The sequence below is a fragment of the Rhea americana genome, unplaced genomic scaffold, assembly GCF_003343005.1.
Source record: "Rhea americana isolate MKP2758 unplaced genomic scaffold, rheAme1 scaffold_202, whole genome shotgun sequence".
NCBI classification, from domain to species: Eukaryota; Metazoa; Chordata; class Aves; order Rheiformes; family Rheidae; genus Rhea; species Rhea americana.
Window position 1 is genome coordinate 274,355 of NW_028186173.1, and position 25,499 is coordinate 299,853.

A 25,499-nucleotide genomic window follows, 5' to 3' on the forward strand; every position below is an offset into this window, starting at 1 on the left:
GCGGAGGCTGCCGGGAGCAGGCAGCAAAGGGGGCGCCCGGCGYGGCGGCGGGCGGAGGCAGCCCTGCCAAGTACGGCTGGTTTGCAGCATGTCGCGCTCGGCGGGACAGCGGCTCTGCACGTTTCTCTCATTTCAGCCCTCCTACGGATCCGCTGTGTTTAAAGCTCCGAAACCCTTTGAGCAGGAAAGTTTCATATGGCCTTTAAAAGATAGAAAAAGACTACRGAGACGTCAGCCCCGTGAGGCTTGGCTTGTAGACGGAGGAGGTGCGGGCGTTTGTCTGCCTTGAAATTTTTGACTAATTTGGAGTAAGTTRTGAACCCAGCTGTAGATTGATCCAATTAAAGGTACTTGGACTGAGAAACAACACATGCTTTGACCAAGATACTGATGTAGAAAAATCAATAAAGAAGCAGCGTTTTTCAGATATTATTAAAGATAACTCCTTTTCTGTGAAGGAGCATTTCATATTTTTCTAAATCACCCCTCAGTCTGCTTAACACAGTCTAAACTTTGCAAGATACTTGCTAATATATTTTAATTAAATCTGAAAAAAAAAACAGCGTTTTCAAAATAAATACCAAGTACATGTGAACGCCCTTTAAATTAAGAAGTACCACTGAAGGCTATTGCCCCTAGCATACTTAGGCACATGAGGGAGCTGTATGTTATTCAGGCAGCATGTCCTGCTCATTTCTTTCCCTTCCCAGAATGGGATTCATGCAGAAATCCACTTCAGCGATATGAAGTTAATGATAAAAAACATCCTTTATGGGGTAGCTTTGGCAGATTGCAGCCACAGCCCTGCCGTCTCCATCACGGGGGTTCACAAAGTGCTGGAGCTGCATCCGTGAGCATCCTGCCATCCTTCCCCCAGGTCTGCCGGCCCAGGCTTTGTGCAGCATGAGCTGTGCCCAGCTGCTCCTATTAATCTGCTCTCAGAGCACCTCTGCAGGATTTAAGCAGTCCAAAGACTCTTAATCTGGCTCTCCCTTCTATGGTATAATATACCCAGAGACTTCCGTAAGGAAGCAGCAGGTTTTTTTGCTTCCAATTAAAACCTTTCGGAGTCTGCCCAGACAATGATTCATTTACAAGTGAATCCTGCTCTCTTCCACTCTGCACAGCATTACCAGCTCCTCTTTTCCACAGAGGACCRAGCAATTTATGGAGAGGATTAGATCTGAGCAGATTCATGAGAGACCCCAGATTTTGTGCATTGTTTTCTTAAGAACATCCACAGAGATTATTTATTCAAAAAGTATGAGAAACTTCAGTAGGAGAACAGAAAATTGCTAGTCAGATGTCCATATACCACCATCTGTTACAGGGACCATATGTGAAGCAGCGTGAAGGCACAACAAAAGAATTAAGGGTGTTGTGACAGCAGGAATCCAAAATTATTATTATAACTTGTTGTTTTTCCTCAATATTTAACAGCTGCCAGAGAATTCATGAACTGAAATCTGCATCTTTTAWCTACTTGGTACTCTGAATTTGAGCCACAGAGGAACTAACTCAGATTAAGTACTGAATTAAGTACCAACTATTTGAYAAAGCCAGGACATTTTATATTTAAATTGCTGATATCGAAACAGGACTAGGAAGGTGATGAGTTGAAAGACTCTTTACATTTACTGACAGATATTGTCACTCTTTTAAAACTGGCATGTTCTCATCTTAAAATTTTACAGAAGTTCTCTGGTGTTAATTTATTCTTCCTCTCTTTTTATGTGTATATGTATATACACATATTCTTCCTCTCTTTTTATRTGTATATGTATATACACATACAAAAATATTAGAAACTTTTGGACATTACGAACATGATTTATGATTGTATTTAAATAAGGCATGGAAAGCACAGTGGCAATTTAAGCACAAAACCTGAGAGCAGTAAGAATATTAGCCCAGTTCACAGTGTCTGTGTTAGGAGTTGACCCAGCATTCATCAAATAAGCAAAAGAACGGCACAGACRCAGCCTCCACAGCCCCTGCGGGCGCAGCAACGGGGCCCGAGCTTCTCCACGCTCCAGAGCCGCCCCACAAGGTGCAGGGCTTAACAGCAAGCAGGTTTTTACATGAATAAGGGAATACATCCAATCTGACATCCGGAGATGACTTGAGTGCGTAATTTTATTTCACAAGATTCAGCTCCATTTTGGTAAAACAGCTTTTTTGAAACATGCCTCTGCATGCGCTCGGCAGACACAAGGCCCTGGGACTCGCCTGGGTGGCAAAGGCTCCTCTCGGGCTGCTTTTCCCGTCACCCACAGCCGCAACCGTACTGTCAGCGGCTCAGAAGCCAGGGGTTTCTGTGCCGCCTAATTAGGTAGGTAATGCGTCTCTTTCAGTTACTTTCAAAAGTTTCAAATATGTCTAAATCTCCCAAGGACAAGAACAATTTGGTCAATAGACAGATTTTCTTCAAGCTGATCAGTTTTAATCCTAGTTTAGGGAAATTTTTATGTAATGCATGACCAAGTCTAAAGTACGATGTAATACTGATTCAATGAGAAAATACTTGGAAATCTTTTCACGTGATTTGAAGAAACCTACTGCTCATTTCTGTGTCAGACTAAGCTCTACAAATCAAACCCTAGAAACTTTATCAAAACCATGACTTTACGATGGTTACCAGTACGGATTGCCATGGGAATTTTGACCATGGAAGGACTGCAGGATCCTTGGCTAAAATTTAACTAGGATAATGAATTTCACTATGTAATTTGAACAGATTGGTTAAAAAACCTTAAGTTTGTGGTGTGAAATCTCTTGAGACTCCCCTTCCCCATGCCATTCCTGCTGGCATTCGTACAGTAGTTTGGTATCTTAGATATCACTCATCTATACAGAAGGACTGTTAGTTAAAATCAGGGCTGCTAGGTAATATTAATGAATTTCTTACAAATAGAAGCATTTTTGTTAAAAGATCAGGAAAGCCCAGCACTAATCCTACACAAAATTCAGTCGCTAACCGATTCCTCGCTGCTCTCAAAGGTGGAGGGAAAGACATGTCCCTTCATAGCAGGTTTACCCTTTAAATCTATAGCAAGATCTCGGAAACGTCATCGGGGTACAAAAGAAACCCGGTAAAGACGCTGTCGTCCTCAGCGCTGACGTAGAGCCCGTTCCAGTCCCGCGCCACCTCCAGCCACACCTGGTCGCCCGCACTCAGCCTGAGGACCGTCAGGAACGACGCCTGATCGATTTCTTGGCCATAGAGCGTCTCACGGGCCTTGGCCACCCGCCGGCTCTGGGCCACGAGGCTCACGCGGGCTGGCCGCCCTCTCACCGTCAGGTGGTAAGCAAAGACATACGCCCCGGGCACGCTGCAGTTGAATTTCCCAGTGGAAGGGTTATAATCCTCCTGGTCATTGTACAAAACCTTGTCRAACCTGATGGGGACGTTGGGCGGAGGGAAGGGCTTGGACAAGCCGGCGCTGAACGCTGATCGCAGGAGCTTCACACTGTCACCTCTGCTGCCTTTCGCCCCCCGTGAGCCTTTCTTGCCAGGAGCCCCTCTGCCCCCTCGGCTGCCGGTGTCTCCCTTGGGCCCTGAGGGTCCCATCACACCGGCAGGTCCCAGGTCCCCTTTTTCACCCTTACTTCCCTGCTCACCCTTTTCACCCTGTTTTCCATCCATCCCTTGGATACCCTCCACCCCTGTCTCTCCTTTGCTGCCTTTCTCTCCTTTTGTCCCACCTTCCCCCCTCTCGCCCTTCTCCCCTCTCCCTCCCGGCTCCCCGCAATACCCCTTCTCCCCGAGGTCTCCCTTTTCCCCTTTGTCCCCACGTTCTCCATCTAACCCCGGGGCCCCAGGATCCCCCTGATCTCCCTTGGCTCCTTTGGTCCCATTCTCACAAGTGTCCCCTTTGCTCCCTTTTTGGCCCTTCAGTCCAGGGAAGCCATAGGTGCCTTTATTGCCTTTGACTCCAGCTTCACCTAGAAGAAGGACAAAGACAAAAGGCAGGTTAGTGCAGAGGAAAAACAAACAAACAAAAAAAAACAGATTAAAGTCTCCAGCGCAGAGGGCACCATTAGTACTGGATTGCTTTGGAGATGGAGGGCATCGCCAACAGCAAAGGGAAATACCTATGCAATATTCACAGCTTTTCCTGCATCCCATGGTACATACCTTGTATTCCAGGTTTGCCTGGATAACCTGGGATGCCATTTGCTCCTCGTTCGCCTTGTTCCCCTTTGCCACCTAGGACATTTTACCATTAACATGCTATTAGTGATGTTATCTGTAGTTCAGTAATCATTATACAGACTATGACTAGTACTATTTTTCATGGGTCTCTACAAATTTGAGCACTGTTACTCCTCAAGACATTCCTTCATAAACCTTGGCCAGAAATCACACAGAACAAACACCAGCACCAGCACACAGCAAACTGCAAGTCACCCCAGTGTTGGATTTCTGACTCTGAAGGCCTGGCTGGGAGGGAGATTGATGCTGCTTAATGGCAAGATGGAAAAGACGACAGCTTGGCACTTGTCACGCACGGATTGCCAAAAGTCACATCCAAGCGATAACACCAGAGCTGAAGAGACTGTACTAGCACAGCTGAAAACGATGCAGCACATCACATGGTTATTTAGGTTATTAGTTTTGTGTTTCTCTGACCAGAGACAACAGCAAGCTCATGTCAGTGGTGTGTGATAGCCAGATGGAGCTGTGCTGAGCCCAGAAAGCAGCGTTTCCTCCAAGTTACTGCTAGCAGCTAATTATTGCTCTCCAGCTTAGCTGCAACCATTCTGGCTGTGATACTGGAATTGAAAAGTAGCTTCTACRTATTTTTTTCTACTTTTTCTTATCCAAAGTAAATTTTGCAGTCAGTTTAAAAATTCCCATTCGGAAGTAGCTTTGGATGGGATGTTTATGAACAGCCATTCGTATGCTGCCTGAACATACTCTGCCAGCTTCCGAGTTATTTCCATGCTATTACTGCCAGCTGAATCTTGCAAGGTGTCAATTCATGTCAGCATATTTTGTTTGCTTTGTAAAATAATTTAACCTATAACTATGCAGTATCAGACGAGGACAACAACATCTGTTTTCAAAGTCAGCAGTCAGTCTGCTTTACCTCTTTCCCCCTTAGAGCCTTTTGGACCTTGAGGTCCTGGCGATCCTGGGGGACCTCGAAGACCAACATCTCCCTTCTCTCCTTTAGGGCCTGTGAGCACAATAACAAAATTATCTTAGTGATTCAAAGGATTGACTCTATAAAGAAAATTCTTTGAAATAACTAAACAATATGGCATCAAGAGGTGTCTTTAAGAGAGACTGTGTTTCCATTACCCTGGAAAGAGCTGCCTATTTTATGTGGCATCGCAGAACCAAGGCGAAGGGAGAGGGAGGCAGAAGGGCACTGGCCTGAGCCGTATGCTGCAGCCACAAGCCTGCGGCGGGGCGAGAGGGGAGGGCTGGCAGGGGAAGCGTCACCCAGGCCATCCCGGGATTAACGAGGGYGGCGCTCACAATTCCCCCCGTCAGGCAGTTAGTGCCTGAACTTTTGCCTTTCAGCTCTTGCAATCCCCAAGTCTTCTAATTTTGCATTTAGCTGTTGGCTGTACTTAAAGGTTTTTTTAAAACTAACTTCCAGCTGCCTCAGAGCCATAGGAGCTCAGACATTCATAAAACATCAGAAGTAATCTATGCTAAACATCTGAATGCATCTAAGGAGCTCCTATAGCTTTGTAATTGCCCCTTCCCTTAAAAAAAAAAAAAAAAAAAAAAAAAACTGCAAATGTAAGTGTGGAGTCTGGCAGAAGGGAATTGATTGAAAGACAAGCAAGCTAGCTTCAATTTTTATAATTTTTCATCAACGTGGGAGTCTAGAGACTCCTGGGGCACAGCCAGGAGCAGCGTACGGCAGTCTGAGTTGTCACAATACCAGCCACTTGACATGAAGACTTTTCCATCAGCGCACAAGAGACGTGTGAGTATAAACTCTCTGCAGCTGAGAGAATTTCCATTATGAACTATGGAAAGGGAAAATCCCTTAAGTACATCATGTTTAAAAAAATAATAATAATAATTTTACCATCCTCCATCAACTGAATAGTTTCTGTTTCCAATGTTAGTGTTATTAAAGCAAACATTTGCAGATTAATGCACTACTCATTATAACAATTATACCTTTTACAGTAGTAAAAGAGAGAAAGTGTATCAATATAAAATATTATGTTATAAAATATTTAGATACTATATGGAGTTTCTTATGAGAACAAATGACTATTTTAAAATTTGAAATCAAAATTATGTTTGTATTTAATCTTTTCCAAGACAGAAAGAAATTCCAGAAAAAGAGGCTTTTATCATAAGCTTTCAGAAAAGATACAAAACTGCTTTCAGATATTTTTGAGGGTCATGAAACAGTGGTTGAAGTGAAAGCAACCTGCAGTTATCAGGAGGCAAAACTCCAGAGCAGGGGCAAGAGGCACAGAGGGTGGCAGGACGGGGCACCCATGCTCCTGCAGCACACTGACAACCTTTGCACATGCCCACTTCTTCCTGCTAAATCATTTCTTCATGACACAAGAGGAAGACTGTTGATCTACTTGATGCCCATCTGCTGCCACATCCTCTTGAGAGCCATGGAGAGCCATCCCCTACCTGGAAGGCCTTGCTCTCCCTGGTCCCCCTTGCGACCTGGCGCAGGCGGACAGCAATCACAGCAATTAAAGAAGAAATCGGCTGCATCAAGCGTGAAGTTTTCAAACGGGAACAGCGTGGTGGCCGTGCGGGCAGCAGTGCTCAGGGTGGATGACTTGGCTCGGCCTGGTGCCTCCAAGAAGGGGCCTTTCCCTGCGAGGGGGGTGGCAGGGGCAGGCAAGGCCCCAGCCCCCTCCGGTTGCAGCGGCTTTATCTTCGTGTACTTCACAGCTGGGGTCACTTTTGCTTCTGTGTGCACAGCTGAAACTGCCAGTATTACAAATGCAGAGACAGGCCACGGTGAGCTCCACATTTTAGCAGCTGCAGGGGAAGGTGAACAGAGTCATAAATCATGGCAGAACACCCCTTGTGTTTGTGTGTTCCCCAAAAGCCCGTTTATGCTGCATTCACTGTCTCTCTTCCTGCACTTTTCATTACATCCCTTTTATTTTTTAATCCACAAYAATCAAGCTGACATACAAACAGAAAAGTCTGAAAGAGCTACTTCCCATTTAGCCTGGTCTCCTTGTAGCATGAAAAGCACATGGCCGTGCTTGCGATAGCTAGCCTGTGCGTGCAGAGGCCCTTCTGCCTGTGCGCCGTCTGGAAGAGGTGCCGGAGAAGCGCCTGGCACATACCGGCATCCGCCCAGCCGAGCACACTACAGAGCCTCGCTTTTACAGGGCACCTAAACCAAAGTCAGCAAAACTTCTGCTTGGTCACCCTGATACTGAGTGTAGTCCTACACGTTTGCCACCTGAAAGCCCTGACTGACTTCTGTTAGAAGTGCTCCAGCTGACGTCAGTTCAGTAACTTTTGGAGACTGATTTGAGATTTTACAGGATCAGTCCTATAACCTCTTCCCAAAAAGGAGAAAAACTGGCTTGAGCCTTGGTTTGCCTCATATCTAAGAGCACAGCATCCAGTCCCAGCCGGCAGGAGCACGGGCGGTCACAGGTATGCAGTGCCGCTCGAGGAAGGTTCCTCCCAAGCTTATGATCTGGAATAATTCTGTAACGATTTCAGAGTCAAATGCAAAGCAAATAAGCCCAAAGCTTTGCTGTACCAGARTAAATGGAACTCAAATTAAACATCAAGCATTCCAAAATTCCTGATATAAATGTTTGAGAGTCAGCAGCATTTCCTGGACTTGCATATGCTTTTAGTGTACATTTTCAGGTCAATTTCTTTTTCTTTTTAAAGAGTTAATTTAGCTGGAGCAGGAAGAAACAGCAAGGTAAGAATTACACATTTTTTCCTATAGAACAGTTGATGCCTCTCAGATGACTTATCAGATAAAGCATCTTTGTTCCTCTTTTTACCCAGTGTGTTGACCTGTAAACACAAATGTAAAAGACTTCCTTTCTTGCTGAACCTGTAATCCAACCTTGCTATAGCAGCTGAGGGAGTTCATTATGTTAAAATATCACCAGGAGGAACACTTAGTGTTCTTGCCATCCGTAGGGCAAAAGGAAGTCTGGCCAGATTTTTCAGATATTTTCAAATTCAGATATTAAACTGAACCACGGGTTGCTACTAATATGTGTACCTTGAAAGCAGCAAGGCCAGCACCAGCTGAGAGCAGGATGGAGGGTCGCTGTTTGGCAGATGCTAGCGACAGGTTAATGCAAGACAGGAAAGGCTGTGCAGCACCTTCCCTTCGCAGGACACGTTTGCAATTTGTGCCAGCGGCAGCTAGGAACAAGCCGCGGGCCTGTACATGCACCGCAGCTCGGGCACTCTGCAAGGCAATGGCCTGTGGGGCTCATCAGAGCACAACATGGATTTAAATGCTTGACCGGAAGCTGTGGAAAACCCGTAACTTTTAAATGCTGAAAGCCAGCAACCAGACGGGAAGGCAGGAGCACTCAGGCTGGCACAGTGTTCCCGGGGGCCGCCAGAGCAGCACAGCGGCGCAGGCACCGTGAGCTCCTTTCTGCGGCCAGCGCGGGGACGGAGCAAAGAGCAGATGAATATCTGTTAGGACCACCCTGCATCTCCAAGGTGCTTTTGTAATGTACCTGCTACAAAGAGATGTAGAAATCATAATTACTTTGGTCTTCAGTACGCTGACTTCTGCCTAGTCAGACCTGCGAGGATTTTAGTGAAGCTGACTAGGTTAGTTGATTCGGCATTACTCCAGACCCTTTTTTATAATGAAGATTAAAAATGCACAGTATCGAAGGATGCAACAGCTTTTGCCTTCAGAGAGGCCAGGATTTCACCTCTGGAGCTTCCGAAGAGACGTGCGTTTTCATATTTCAGACCATAAGCCGACATCTAGGCCTGGGAGGTCAGACAGAAATGCCAGCATAGGCAGGTTTTCAGATGTTCCTGTGTTTTTTTGTGCCTTCCCCTCCAGCACGTCGTACTGCCCACCCTCGGAGAGGAGATGTGGGGCCCGTGTCAGGCAGACACTGCCAGGAGGGTGTCTGGTTTTATCGTTATTTTCTAAAGAAGCCAGCAATTTGCAGAAGGTTATGGAGCACAAGTTCATTAAGAAGCAACTGCACTGCGAGACAAGGTTAAATTGCTTCTTTAGAGACCGAATAACTTTATGGGGAAATGATAAATCAGTTTTCAAATCAAAACCATTTCTGAGTTTTACTGCCACAAACCACTTCTGCAACTAGTTCTAAAAACATATATGCTCCAATTATATAGTCAAATCAATGGATTGTCATCAATACAGGTAAAACATAATTAATAAAAATATTATAACTTACCAGTCTGTTAAGAAAATAAATTGCTCAGAGCGAGGAATCATTAGACAGACTTTCTTTAAAATGGATGAAACTGTTCCTAAAATAGTTATTTTTAAATATATAAATACATTTTAATTAAGTGAAATACTTCGGTTTTTTCATTATATTGGGTTACCACCAGCAACTATAAAATCATGCATTTTAATATACCCACTAGAAAAGATTATGAGTCACAGTGGCACAAAATATGAACAATTAAACTTTGCTGCGGTGACATCTAGTTCAGCTATACAACTATATTGAATTGGATCTAAGTGACTACTAATTGTTCATATGTGTCCCACAATAATATTGCAGCATATAATATAATACAGTTGTTCTTTGGTTTGGTCCTTAAAATTATAGTTTTCAGATATTCGAGCTCACACTAGAAGTTTAACTCGATTCTCCCAACTTTAAATAGCAAGGAGATGATTGCAGTTTTTGTCATTTAATTACTTGAAACTATTATTTGGGGTGGAAGAATTAGTCCTCATGCAGCTATACATCCATTAAAAACAGTAGCTTTTCTTGAGACAAACCATATTGCCAGTGTCTTAAATTCTATGACTTTATTGCAAAAATCCAGACTGAAGATAAAGTGAACATGTGTCATCTCCTACCTTATTAACGTTCCCGCTATCAGGACTACCTGCCCTCAATGGCGCTTTGAAAAAAACAACGTTATTTTCAGAGTGAATCTATTTTATTTGTGCAATTATTGCTGTTGTGGCCAATGAGAGAATGCAGTGTGCGCAGGGCAGGTGGGATCAGCAAAGTCTCCGGAAAGGAGCCAAAGTGGCCGTGAAACCTGAGGAAATTCAAATGCCTTCCCCAGGCCACAGCTCTGCTCCTCACGCGGGTCTTTCTTGGCTCTTCTCCCAACACCAGTACGAGTCTCCGGAGCATTTTGGCCTCCGCCTGCCCTGCGATGCTGTGTGGCCCTGCAGAATGCTCAACCCTTGACTCCTATAAATGCGTAAGATGTCCCGGGGCCTTGGCACTCGCCCCACGGCAGCGCAAGAGGGCAGAGCCACGTGGGAGCGTCTGAGCACAGGGAAGATGGTATCGCTTCTCGTTCAGCTCCCAGCCACGACACGGCGCCGTGCGGCCACACAGGGCACAGACCTGGGATAGGAACGGCCGACACGAGGAGGGTTACTACAGCATGGTTCTAGATCTTATCTGAACCCATAAACACTCTGGATTTCACAGGCTAATTGATTTTCTCTGTGCCTTTCCAAACAATCGCAGTGCACTCGTTTCCTTCCCCAGTGTCATTAAAATGGGCCATCATTTATTCTTGGGTTTCACAACCCAGTTCGGAGTGCAGGATGAAATGCAGTAATGTGAGGCTGCCTTTCATTTCCTTGTCTTGGTGAAATATGAGCAAGAAAACCATCTCATTCAGTCAGTCTGAATTTACTACATACCAGTACATTCAAAGCTCAGTGGCCAGACAAGAAAGCCTGCTTGTTTCAGGCAGGCTGAAGAAAACAATCAATTCTCCTTTAATGTAAGCACTGGGAATTGTAATCCTCTATGATTTATTTGTAACTGCAGAACTACCTTTTCCTGCACAATAGTCTACAGGTTTCGGCAATAAAAAGCTGATTAAGGAAAGTCTATTACTAAGCATACCAGCCTAGATTGATTCACTGGTTTTTCATGCTGTTCCAAAGAAATCCATTAGGAATTCTGTAGAAAGATGCTCTAGCCCTGTGCAGGATGTGCACTCCTCATGGCTTCTACAATATAACCTGGATCAGCGCTCGCTAATGCTCATTAATACCACTGAAAACGCAAAACAGAAAACGGAGGACAGAAGTCCTGAATTCAAGAACAGTTCTTCTATTTAAAAAGTAATAATCTTTTTTAACAGATAGAATGTTTTAAACTGAAATTAATAATCCTTATACCTTCAGCAGTTAAATTTCTGACAAGCTAGTGGAAGCACCAATATAAACTGCAGATAAATGGTGTCAATGCCCAACCTACAGGTTACACCTAAATCAAGGACTGCACTTGATTTGCCGACACACTGGTATAAATTTAAAGTACCTCCACTCAGTTCTCATGGAAGCAACTGATCCACACTAATACAGCCAAGGAGGAAGAAAACAGCTGGAGACCTCCCAAATCAAAGCACTGTCGACTGCTGAAAGCTTCCCAGGTTAGCACTCTGCAGCGACTGTTAGCAAAATCACAAGTGTCTGTGCGAGAATGAGCCTCTCTCGCTAAGAGCAGCAGCTCAGAGAGGGAGAAAATATTAAGTGATGATGGAATTATAGACAGTTTCATAACACAGAGAGAACAGATGCAGCTGCAGGTTACGCAAACCTACCCTGGCTTCACGTCCTCGTGTCTCRCACTGGTGGTCCGGCAAGGTCACGCATGAAAGCCAGGCTGTGCAGGGAAGGGCAGGCAGCCTTGGCAGCTGTGACTGGTGGCAATATAATGCACCACGTCTTTCAGCCTCTCTAATCACTGTATTATTCTGTATAGAGGAACCAATAAAAAGGTTAAAGCCAAAAACAGAAAGTTGTTTTGCAGTATTTCCAGAAGAGTGAAATTACTGGATTAAAGAGGAAAATTACTTGAACTAATACTTGCTCATTCAACAACTGTAAGGCAAATGAAATGCATCAGATTTCTTAAAATCCAAGCTGTTACAAAAATGCTAATTTGCACGCACAATTAGAACAGAAGTTGCATGCATTCATTCAATCATCTCCCTTGTAATGACAGTGCATACTTGAATCAAAGGGTTTAATTATTTTTTGAGTGTTAGCAGTCACCTTTTACTTAAAACAGCTTAGAAAAAGATTATGTTTACTTGTTACTATCTTTCTTAGACAATATAAGTGTCTAGAAGGACAAAAAGTTATCATGATTTCCCGCATTTTGTAACTAAGAGATAGCATATAACATACAACTAAGATAAAATATGTAACTAAGATATGTTTTACAGTAAAACAGAGAATGTTCTGAATTCTTTCTATGCTGCTCACAGGAATTAGTATATAGCATAATCTAAAAGATCCTAATGGTCACACTGCTCACTTTTTAATGTGTTTCTTTGATTTAACCCTCATTAGTGAATTTTATAGGATAATACTGCAAACTTCACTCACACAATTAATCATTGAATCACTTGCACGAATTAAGGACTACAGCATCAGGCCTTACCACATCACAAGCTACATATCTAAAAAGGCAATCAAACTGGTTGTAATAAAATCCTTGCATTGGTTTAAAATTAGGACTTGTCAGTGGCAAAATAAGCTACTCAACAGGCCAAATTCTTCTTTATCCAAGATTACTGCATTTTACAATGTTGCCTCTGTATTCACCAGAGCTACTGTTTCACAGACCCTGATTTAATGCCATTTTTGTGATACACTAAAGCTAAAGCAAGAAATATAGCTTTAAGCCACAGTTAGCGCACTTTCTTGAACAGCTTGAATAGTGGCTGCAAAGCAGTCTGGAATAGTATTATTAGATTACGGGACAACTGCAGCTTTTTAAACTAAACCGTACTTACCGAGTTACAGGAGCAGTTTGGAAAACTGATAGACTAAGAGTGTAAATTAAGATTTAACACTAATCAATGTGTTTATTCAAGGAATCTAGGGTCTATGTATTTCTGATATAAATGATGCGTGCAGACCATTAAAAAGCCTTCAAAGTATTTTTCAAAGATACTCCTCGCCTTGCATGTTTGAAGACGAATGTTTCTGACGGAGATTTGCAAACCCAACCAGTACTACGCTAGTGATTTCTAAAGGCATCCGTCAGCCGTGGGAAGGAAGGGCTGCGAGCCCTTCTGCTGCTAGCTGGGTCCCCCAAAGCCCCTCGGGGCTTTGCAAAAGCAAGCGTACAGAAGTCCGGGCACCCCAGAGGAGCCTTTAACCAGCAGAAAAGCACTTCCCCACGCTCGCAGCATCCGCACTGCTCTGATCGAGTTACCCCTTATCTAGTCAGGACCTCAGACAAGCAGCCTCCACCGAAATTAGCAGGCAGTCTGCATCTATAGAGTCTATTAACTTTGAAAAACTGTGTATTTACTTAATCACTAATATCCCCTTAAAAGGAACTTTTCTGAAGGGAATTTACACAAGCAAGAAACCACTGACTGAACAGATTCCTCTTTTATGTAGAGTGAAAAGACAGTTTGCTCTTTGTTATCTGGGACACTGGCGGTGCAATGAGGACCCAAAGCAGGGCAAGCCAGTTCAGAATCACTTTTTATTCATGTGGTCGAGTGATGAATAACACGCACGTGCAAAAAAGTACACTGCTCAAAAAGCCCAACATTGTAAACACAATTTACAGAACCAGTTTTCCCCTTGTCAATCCTTATAATCGTAATCTCTGCTCACCACAATTATTAGAGACAAGGAAAAAAGGAATTCAGGAGGAAGCCTCAGCTCTTACTTCGTCTGCCCCCCCTCCGGTGTGAGTTCAACACAGCCACAGTAACCTTCTGCTTGCAGCATCCTTGCTTCAGCTGGCACTTTATACACAGGGAGACACAATGCGCTTTACAAATATATTTTATATGACATCAGTGGGGTATTTTTAAAATGAGATTAAGAAAGGAGATGCAAAGAGCACCTCCAAGAGAATTTCACCTTAATTTCTTTGCAAATTAAAGTAGAAAATGCATACTTACAGATGTAAGGTAGACAGATAAATTAAAAAAACTTCTATGGAAATAGAAGTAAAGGGGAAATAGTAAAAATGTGAGCAGCATAAGATAAGCCAGATTCATAATAATATATAGTTTAAAATCTTAATGCCCAAATATCAAGAGGGTAGGCTGGAGAAGCGAATATTCATATACTTTCCTAGTGGGGAAAAAAGGAATTAAATTAAAATCGAGCTGGGTTAAAGGTGTTAAGGGGAAATTAACACTTCTGCATGAAAAACAATTAACACTTCTCAAAACACTTCCTGCAATAATTTAGCAGATCTCTTAGAAGAGACCCTCTTCCCTCCCCCCAACTAATTTTAGTGTCTGGAAATTTGAAATATGTTCCTGTTTCCTTTCTCCATTATTACAAAACAACTAAATAGCAAACAGACTGATATGGTAATTTTCTGCAGGTTGTTTTTTAGGAGATGAAGCATTTCCATATAGGACAGATAATTTAATCAAAGATACTGCCTTTTTTTCCTCTTTTATACACTCAGTATGCTGCAGCCTACTAAATACTGCTAAGAGGCAAGGGACGTAGGGAGCGCTGAGTGAAAGCAGAAAAGGGCCTTTCGGAGCGCTGAGGCCCTAGTCTGGGGGCCCCGGGAGGTGCAGGCTCGGTGGTGCCACCAGCAACCAGGCCGTTTCGGGAAGGCTTCAAATCCGGGAGCCGAGTTTGCCAGCGACGTCCCCGGGGAGCTGCGCGTGCCTGGCTGGCGGCCTCCCACCACGCCGCACCGCACTGCGCCGCGCCACACTGGGCACCCCRGGACCAGCGCCGCGGGGAGCCACAGCCCCCACCAGGCACCCGCAGCGCCCAGCGACATCCGCAGCGCCTGTGCCTCTGGCGCTGGCTACAAACACACCCGATTCAACGCTACCTGCTTCATTCCCATCAAGGTAAACTTCGCCCTCCTCTCCACTGCGGAAGTCCTGGTTCACCTCGCGGTCCTGAGCAGCCTTTCCCCTTCAGTTCTTGCTGTCCAGGTTCTCCTGGGCATCCTTGTGTTCCTCTCTTCCCGACATATCCTGGCTTATCTACCAAAAATATATATATATAGATACACACACACACACGGACACATGCACACACATATACACACGTATGAAATATAATATGTGTGGGCTGTACATATATATACATACACATACACTCTTYACTGAGAATAAAAACAAAGAATACAGTTCTATAGTAGAGTGTTCACTGGCCATCAAATTATATTTTTACCTAAATAATGACAGATTTTTCTACAAAATGTATGATTACTAAAAAATAAGCCATAMATGATATTTTTGTAATAGATGTATTAAAAGATTACAACTTTTTCCATCTTGGGTTACCAATAGTCAGATGCCATGGACAGCAACCCTGCTCTGGATGGCAGGACAGTCATCTGGAGGTGGAGGGTATGGGCATATTTCGGATCATAGCTTGCATTTTTCGTAAAAGAAAGAATTATGCATTAAAGCCTTGAGAGAAATAAAACCTAAAAATTCAAAAAAAAGGTCTTTAATACTTTAATATTGTACTCCTGATTTTGTCTTTATAGTTGTTATGTTTTTAGTTTAAAATCTTTTGAGGACTTCATTCCTGATGAGAACTTTAAATACAGTGTGGTATTAAAAAAGTTATTTATTTAGAAAAACAAGTTACTGCTCATGTAGGGTTATTAAAGGCTCAACTTTAAAACAGTTCTGCCATAGGGATTTCCTCTGGATTCAAAGGAATAAAATAACCTCTAAAATCAGTATAATTTCATTTGATGTTACTAAGATTCAAATAACCAAGGGGAAAATAAGATCAGCAAAACAACTGCATCAGCCCACGAGAGTCTATATCCCACAAGCCTAGGCTGTGTCTTATTTTCTATGCCTGCAGGATGGCAATGTAGTTACACCTAAATATGGATTTACTGTGCTTTAAAGTATAATCACTAGCAAGATCCAAAAGCTACAGTTTCACATAAACAAGCATTTAGGGAGTCATTTGAAGACTATAAGGACTTCATGATACCTATTACAGTCTATTGAAGTCTAAGAGTCCCTAAATGCATATTTAAAATAGCAGGAACACACTTGTTTATGCAAGAGGCTGGAATTAGAGCAAAGGAGCTGCTGCAGCTCCCGGCGCTGCAATGCCAGTGGTGACCAGGCTGTACCGCAAGCGAGCGCGCTGCCGCGCTGCTGGGCCACGGAGGCCCGAGGCCAACRGGGAAGGTCCTCCCAGGAGGCGCCCCGCGCACTGCTCCCGCTCCCTCGGCCACCGGCGTGCTCGGTTCGGAGCTCCCAGCAAAGCTTCCTGGCTCCCCTTTTTCATCCTGGGCTCCCTGTTGCCCTTCAGGCCCAGGAACATCACAGAAACCCAGCTTCTCCATTGCGCCGTTTCCCTTCACTGCCTTTAAGGAACAGAAACCAAAGAATCATTGACTGCAGCACCTTTGCTGATAGCAAGTAGTGGGATTAAGGTGATACCGTTTCCTTCTTTTTCTACAGTACTGTTTTTTAGTGGAAAGGGGTCTGGGATTTGCAGCAAACAAGCTGGAGTGCAGCACATTCCCCAGCTGCCCACACGCAGGAGCCCTGGAGCTACTGCTCAGGACACCAGTTTGCCTAACGAAAACACAGCAACTGCTCGAAACGTTTCAGAGACTGTAGATGAAGTTGAGGAATTTTCATCTGAAGTAAGCCCACAGAAGGGAAGCCCTGAAGAGTCTGGGTTTGGTGTGTGCACACACACACACATGCACGGACACATGCGCTCACATGTTTCCCACCACTCCTGCTATTAATGGCACCTGTCTAGATGCCCCAGGAGCAAATACTTTCTTTGCAAAATGGTTCCTGACAAAAGAAGCAGTGAAGATGTACCTAATCATAATTAAGTGCAAGTACCTTACCCTAAAGAATATCTGTGATATCCGAATATCTGATTTTTCTTTTAAATCTCTTTTTGATGTTTAACATCTCAAACCTATGATTACACCCAATGCCTCTTACCTATAAGGTAATGTGTTGATCAGAATAATTCCAAAGGAGGTACATAATGCATACTACATACTAGCAGTTTTATTTATCCAAATTAATAATTGATGATGCTTAAATGGATATCTAACTAGTGAACAATATTTATGTCTTCAGGCTAAGTATTTGCCTGTGAACACATCTAGTTTAAAAAATACCACACTAACTTCTATAAACATTCACAACCTTCAATTTACTTTTTAAAGCTACTCGCAATATGGACTCTAAAATTGTATCTTGGATAATATTTTGCCAAGGAGAGAAACTGCCGGAGGAATTTTACATGAACAGCCAACTTTAACTGAAGTTGCAGGAGAATTTCAAGAGGGCCCTTCTTGATGGGCGCAACTCCGAAACCAAAGTGTGTTTATGGAGACATAACGAGGAGAAGGATCGGTGAGTTTGAAATAGCGCACGTAGGGAAAACTGTCCTCCACGGTTCCGTAGACTAGTTAGCCCACAGGTGGCTCCTGGGACAAGACACAGGGGATTTTCACCCAGAAGGAGATTCCCACAGCATCTTCCAGGATACAATCCCCTCCCTGGGTCTCCGGAGGACTTTTTGCTGCGACACAGCTTAAGAAAGGATCGGTTGAGGCTGGAAGAGCAGGAAATGAAGCTGAAAGTGGGTGTAGGACAAAGATACTCACTAGTGCCACACCTGGCCTGAAGCCCTACACAGAGGAAAAACAAGCACACAGTCACCAACTTCCTCGTGTTTCCCATTTTCAAGGTTATGGGCAGGGCTGCTGATGGATGTGGTTCTTCAGTGGAGATGTTATGCCGGCTGGGAGCAGCATCAGGAGAAAACATCTCTCTCCTCCTGCAGTAGAGGGAGAGACTCCTCAGGAGGAGCCCTGCAGCAGCTCTTCCTCCTCCATCTCCCAAGGACAACCGTGATGGCCAGCCTGGCTTCCACCCTTCGGCAGAGCCGGCTCCCTTCACGCCGCCTTTTCCAAAGGCTGCAGACAYGGTTTGTTCCACTAGAGAGCAACCCGAGACCATCTTTTCCCTCTGCTCTCCATGGCTATAGGAAACCGCCCAACAGATTTTGCTCGACTGCTTTTCTGTTACGAGAGCTCTTCTGAAAAATATTCCTCCTCAGCAAGCAGTTGCCCACCACCTGCCCTCAGTTTCATTACACACGAACACACAGAATACACTTTCCTGTCCAAAAATACTGATATTACAATGGTTTCTATTAAAGAGCATTTAGCATAGTTTTATGTTACAGCAATGTATTTTAATCATAACTGCATTTAAAACAAGAACATAGCCAGAAAACTGCTACTGCTACTAGTGCTTTGGGGAGATGATGGAGCCTTTAAGAAGCAAGGAGTATGTTYGATAAATGGTATGTCCTGTGCAAAATCTTTTCAAAATTTAGGCTAAAATTTAGACTTCTGGGAAACACAGGGGTTGTTACAGGGATAATGCATTTAGGTACTGAAGTATGTGTGTTTATATACATACATTATATATCTCTATATATATATATACACACACACAAACACACACACACACACACACACACACACACACAACTATTTCTTGGAACTTTTCTGCTGGAATATTGTTAACTCAATAAAAAACGCACTATCATACTGTTTTATATTGTCTCTAATGTTTTTTGGAGTGCCCCATTAAAGCATTTGCTTGTTGTCCCGCTCCTCCCGCCGTGCACTCRGTCCCACAGTTTTCAGGGGCTCGTGCTGCCACGGCAAAGCCGTTTTGTTCCAGCTCCCACCTCTGCCGGCGTCAGCTCCGCTGGCTCCGGGCCCCCTCGGCCGGCCGTTCGCATGGTGCCAGACGGGCTGTGGCTGTACCCACCCTACAGCCATCTGTCTTAGGTGCAGCGAGAGGGTACAGCAGTTTCACCCACTTCCTAAATATTCTTTAGACAACAGAGAGACTCGTTGTCTTCAAGAGACTCGTTCCAGCCTCTTGACAGAGAGCACAGATTTAATACATTCATTCACATGCAATATATACAAAGCTGTACATTTAAAAATAACAGTATCAATGCCACCAAATTCATTATTTGAATAACACATATAGCGTTGCTGTGAGAGAAAGAATAACAGCCATATATTACTGTCTTAGTCTATCTTTTTTAATTGATTTTTGTTCCACAGGGTTTTTTTCTRAGGAAGTGTCATTAACATCTCATACCTCATTTTAGGTATGAGTAGGTATCTGTCTCCCACCACTAACTCTGCAATCATATCCAAGTCCCACAAAAACTGAAAATTAACAGCACTATTTCCATTACCTCCTGAAAAAGAAGAGTTCTTATCATTTATTTCTCTGATACTAGGCAGTAGAAATCACAGATTTGTAGACATGACTCTTTTCTTTGGTCTTCACTTCACTGCACTTTTGCTTAGATTATAAATGACTCAAGGGACCAATTTATCACTGTTGAACGTAGTCTTTTTCAGGTACCTTCAGAAATAGATCTGAAATGAGCCAACGCATGCAGGTTTGAGGATATTTAACTACATTTATGAAAGTAGATTTAATACTGCGCTTCTCAGCAATCAAGAAAAAAGTAGATTAAATGTTAATGACCTTGAAATGGAAGATAAGTGGTAAAATTTCTTCAGAAAGGGATTTAGTATCATATGGTTACATTTTTCCAATAATGAATAAATATGATGTGATGTGCATAAGGCTAGACCCACAAAGAGGGCTACGGTACCGCTGTTCTGCATGAAACGTGGAGAGGGTCTAACAGATGAAAGTAACCCGGAGTGGAACCAAATCCATTTCAGTGCAAGAATGAAGACTGAGAACCAGACAAATTTGTTAAGGGTCTCTGATTTGCTTCTTCTCTACGTCCAGGTATCTTTCCAGGTTAAGAGCAGCAAGCCATCTCCATACCCACATTGCTGGGAAGCAGTTTAGATATCTCCTCCCTCAGTCATTAGTATTTGCAGCTCATTAAGGAAACAGGCTGTTTCTCACTTTTTCTTTGCACAAACCCTACAGGCCTATAAAGGCCAAATATCTAAAGCCCAAAGCTTGGCCAAGTATTGTGAGTAGTCAATGTATTAAAAATCATATTCTAATATTCATATTTTTAAAGTTCCATAGTATTTTTATAGGGAGAGAAATATTTGCCCATGCCACAGTTATTGCACTTGGATCAGGTGCAGCTATTTTCATGTAAAAAGTTTCCATAAATCTCCACACACAAAGAAAACTTGGCACTCAGCCAAGTTGAGTTTAAGAGGATTTTAGAATTAGYGTAGGCAATATTTACAAAAAGTGTATGCCAGGATTACTTACACAGCAGCATCCTATTAATCAGCAAAGGGCAGGTGTTATTTAAAGTTCTTTATTCCAGTACTGTTGATTAAGTCCAATATTATCAGTTTTCATCTAATTATTTCACCAATCACAGAAGGTCTGTCGCCACATGCCTGCCATTTTCCCTTCTGAAAGACAGAATTTAATTAAAATCAGGATCTTACGCCTACACCTCTTCTTTTCACTATGGGAGATGTAGCATCAAGGAACCAAGGCAGGTGCTAGTATTGCCAACCCTCGCAGTTTTGCCAGGAGTCTTGGAATATTTAATCTCATCCTCTTGGAATCCTGTGACTGCATAAAATTGCAGATTTTATTTTAAAAACTCAGTTCCAAGCTTTGTGTTGCAAAAGCTCAAACTCTGTAAGTTAAATTACAATAATCCCAAATGTAATTATATTTAACGTTCTTTCGCCTCAGAAATGGTCTCATAATTTGAGACTGGCTTGGAATATTTAAGAAATATCTAATTGGTAAGTATGATCAAGTTTACACAAAGAGATAACAAACTGTGTTTCTGAGCTGGATTGTACTCTAACTAGTGTTAAAATGGAACTTAGTAAACATACGAATAGCGTTGACTAAAATATCAGGATACTGGACTCAACAAGAGTCGGCCCTTTCCAACCTCATATTCCCAAGAATACTGAACAAACCCCCCCCCCCAGAAGGGCTGTAACACACAGTCACACTCTTAAGGCTCTTCTCCTTGCCTCTATTCATTAACTCCTCTTAAAACCTGGACTTGCTTTGAATTATTAGAGATTTTAAAAAAAAATCTATATGCAGGTGCTGTCTTTCAGCTGTTTTGTGCCCAGGGCTGGTCAGGCAGCACCTGCCCAAGAGATGGCAATGTCTCGCTGTCGGACACGGCTGTCCAACGCAAAGCACTTTGCASTAGAGAAAGCTTTAGTCCTAAGCTTACTACTCCACAACAAAYACCATAATCATTAGACATTTTAATGCAACGAAATCCAGTCAGTGTGAAACTATCCAAACTAATAGCTATCTTATGAGACAACGGATTTACAGATCTTCACAACATCAAATTTAATTCAGAGATTCTTGTGCTGCTCCTCTGTGGCATAATGTTGACAGCCAGTGACACTGACTCCTTTGCAGGTTATTGTAGGTTGTAACATCCCTTGGAACTGGAAGGAAATGGAAATATTTCCTTTCCTTTAGCCCAAACTCTTCTTTACTCTGACAAGTACATATTTTGTAATAYAGCAAGATTACACCACTTAAATTCATGGTGTTTAAAGAGTCTGTCAGCWGGCAGGCTTTTTACATGCTGCAACCATAAAATCTTGAAGCAACAAAAAAATCTTGAAAAAAAATTGTGATGTGTGTTCAGCTTGCAACTTGTCAGGAGTTTATAGTATTTACAATTGTAAGAAGCAACCCAAACTGCCCATGCTCCAGGACACGACAATRCTAATTCCTGTGTACTAGCACTGAGCTGAGCAGATATCTGCAAGTGTTGAGATTTTTCAAATGAAATATTTTGGAATCAGCAAAAAAAGCACGTTTGTCAGAAGCTGATACACACCAGGATGCCTGAAAGGCACAGGATGGAAATCAAGGACACTCTCATTGATTATTAAAAGTTCAGTGTTAAATTTCAGATCAGATTTTCATGAGGATGGGTATCTCATGTTCTGCTGGTTTCCACTCCCACCCAAACAGCCACCCATCCTTTTTTCCCAGACAATTTTCCCAATTTCCCCTCAAGATCCCCCATGAGGAACCATGACACAAATCTYTGCACCTCCTTCTCTGCACCTCATCCAGGAGCAGCAGAGGCAGTAGTCTCTGAAAGAATAACATAAGGATAATGTTCATCACTAAATTCTGTAGATCTCCTGATTGGGGCAGAATGAGAGTAACTATCAGAGCAGGCTCTGGAAAGGGAAAAAGAGAGCAAAATGTGCCTCTGGGAAGGATTTCTAAGGCACTAGCTGTTGTTTGCAAAGAGCCCATTTGTGTTTTCAAGTGCAGTGAGAAGCTGTGCCATATGGCAAAACCTTGTGGTGAAATGTAGCATATTTTATGAATAGAACTGAAAGACAACGAAGGGGATTTCCACAGTGGCAGGTGCAGCTGTGAGGAAACAGGGATTACAAGGGCAGACTGTGGGATGGAGAAGGATGGCGCTAGAAGATTCAGAAATTGTGCAGAACTGCAGTTTCACTTAGAGGCTGGGCACAACAGGACACCCCAAGCGCTCTGAACGACCCTGCCCGGGAGGGTTTTACAGCCCACGCCATCCAAAGAGAGAGCCCAAGCATCCAGCCCTAAGCCCGCATCAGGTTACAGATCAGCACATCATGCCGTGCATCCTGAGCATCCTGCTCTGTTCAGGCCAAGCACAACAGCAAATAACAAACATTTCTGTGGGAATAACTCACCAACAGCAACTAAGCTAAAATCAAATTTTTCAAGTATATATGATTAATAAACAAATCATGACACATCAGGCACACGCCAGTAATCAGAGGAGAGACTTTTCAAATTTGTTTCTGTCGAGAGCAGAAATAAAGGCTGAATCTGTATGGTCTAAGTATATAGGAGACAAAAAAAAATTAGTAAGAAAACTGCTCATTCTAAGAAAAATTCCCACAGAAAACCAGTATCAGAGTGAGTCAGCTGTACTCTTACAATATTGTGAAATAGTATGAAAGAGATGGTGGATGGAATTGCATGATGTTAAAATGAAGGTGTAAACCTTCTCCACCGATGACTGGGTGCAACCCGGAGGAACTGCCAAACCAGCTGGCGCTGCTCTTCAACAGGAGACTGTTCCTAGCAATTTAAAGCACTGGCTCTCTAGTGCAACTCCGCATTTAGGAAGCCTCGGAACAGAGCCACTTGTAGGGGCAGGTCACTTATTCACCGCCACAGGCTGCTGCCCACCCGCCAGATGAAGTAAGGCAATCGTACAAGTCATCCAGCAGATGTGGGGAGAGGAGTGGCTTATGACTTAGCTTTATGGAGGCTCATGGCTGCAGCTTTAGCAGATCTGCCTAAGAGAAATCAAGATCTTGCAGATGAGCCACTCTGCTAGGAACAAGAAAGATTTCTGCAATAATTCAATCTAGCTGTGAACATTAATTCAAAAACTTCATTGATTTTATTCACACCCACTCCTAGTCCTCTTCTGTTTGTCTTCTACAAATGTTCCAATGAGTAAGTTTTCTAGCAAGTAGGAATATCTATGGAAACAATAAATTTTGCACAAATACAGAAAGAGGATTTTTTAATCTAAAAGCACAAATATTCATATCTGATATCTGAATAAAGAGGTAGATATGGACTCATTCAGCTCTTAGAATTAGGTCATTAAAAAGATTAAAATCGTAATACAAGATGACACACTTACACAGACTATTAAACTGGCTGTAGCAATTTAATATGGGAGCATGGACACAGCAAGAGCAGAAAGAAAATGATGTAATCGTACACAGAGATCTGACTCATGCACAGTTATAAATGCTGCCCAACCCTTGTACTCAAAGTTGATTAGTCCTGTACCTCGTAATTTCTTGCTACACCTGACTGCTGAATTTCACCCAGCCCCTCTCCTCCAGCCRGAGTATAGGCAGAATTACCTATCTATCCAGAATACTAGTTATGAATGATGCACTTAAGAGACCAAGCAATAGGCTACCTGCAATGAATCATGATTTAGCTGTGTTACAGGCCAACAGTTTCCTGCGCAGTATCATTTCTGACACTCAGGCGTGGATCTTCTCCTGCACCAGGTCCAAAGAAATTGCACCCCAGGCAGGCTCACAGAAAGGGCAAACGCACAGACGCAGTCACTGCTGCCTCCACTCCCACCAGCCAGAGCCTGGCTAGTGCCCAGTGCAGTCTTCCGTGCCTCACAGCACCTTTGCACTAACAGTAGTCCCCAGAACGGAGGCTGCAAACAAATGTGGTTTTCTGGCTGCAGCTGAACCAGGTGTTGAGGTACTCGCCCACAAATGCTTGCCACACACTCCACAAAAGCTACTGCTTTAGCCCTTCTGCCCTATAATTACATGTTTTTTCCCTCTTATTTGTCAGATTGACTTTAAATGCAGTTTTTCTTGGAGACCAGACTGTGACTTTCAGCAGGGCCACAGGAGTCATTTGTACAGATTAGGGCAATAATCAAAGGTTTAGCCAGAACATCATCTCTGCCTGACATCCCAGRTTAGGGATGCTTTACAGAAATATTTCATAAACTCAAACAATCCAAGCCTTATGATTACTTCAGGCATTTCCCTTCCATTAATTGAGCAAGCCTGACCATGTAGAAAAGGCTGAAAGCATGTATCCAGATATCCCACTACTGCAAAACCAAAAGAGTTYAGACCTGCTGTCTGGTCAGGCAAACAGGCCTGCAGAGTGCCTGCAGTTAGTTTGCCCTTGCATTCAAAGTTAAAACACGCTTGTCCAAAATAACACTGCACAGCAGACAAGTGAATTTTCAAACCCTGAATGTAAGTCAGAAGTTAGCCATCTGCAGCACACAGGTGCAGACTATATAGTGGTATTACTGAAATCATCAGCTAGGCACTCTCAAATGCCTTAGTAAATATTTGGCATTCAAAGTTTGCAAATATCAAATGCACACATTGATTATTACACAAATATAGACAGCTAACAAATTAAAGTCTTTATTTTCAGAACTTCCCWTTGTGCCCTCAAAGAGTTGCGCTAAACCTTAACAAGTAGTCTCAAGCCAGGCAGTTTACCTTCCTGAGAGGACAAAGCCTGCCCACACAAGCAAAATAACTAGCCAAAATCAGATCAGGATTAAAAYGCACATTGACAACAGCCATTCTGTCATGGCATGCAATTCAGCCACTTGCTGACCAGGCTTAGTAAACTTGCTTGTTGGCAAGTATTTCTATTACTGGGTGTGACAGAGCCTAGAGACTCATGAAATATTCAAAGACTATAGTTTTCACTTTATAGATGTTATGTCAGTCTTTACAGCAGGTTAGCAATTTTATTCCTGTCTCAAGGGGGTAATCTCCTGAATGTTTCCTGCAGGAACCAAAGCCAACAC

At 43.1% G+C, this 25,499-nt stretch overlaps 1 protein-coding gene across 1 annotated transcript; it reads right to left on the reverse strand.

The window, feature by feature from the left end:
• Positions 1-3,046: 3,046 nt before the first annotated feature.
• On the reverse strand, positions 3,047-11,774 carry OTOL1 (otolin 1). Its single transcript, XM_085304082.1, has 5 exons — positions 11,753-11,774; positions 6,626-6,985; positions 5,094-5,183; positions 4,139-4,210; positions 3,047-3,945 (listed from the first exon to the last, which is right to left on the reverse strand). The coding sequence occupies exons 2-5, from the start codon at positions 6,975-6,977 to the stop codon at positions 3,047-3,049; spliced, it is 1,413 nt and encodes a 470-aa protein (XP_085160208.1). The 5' UTR covers positions 6,978-6,985; positions 11,753-11,774.
• Between the last annotated feature and the right edge of the window lie 13,725 nt (positions 11,775-25,499).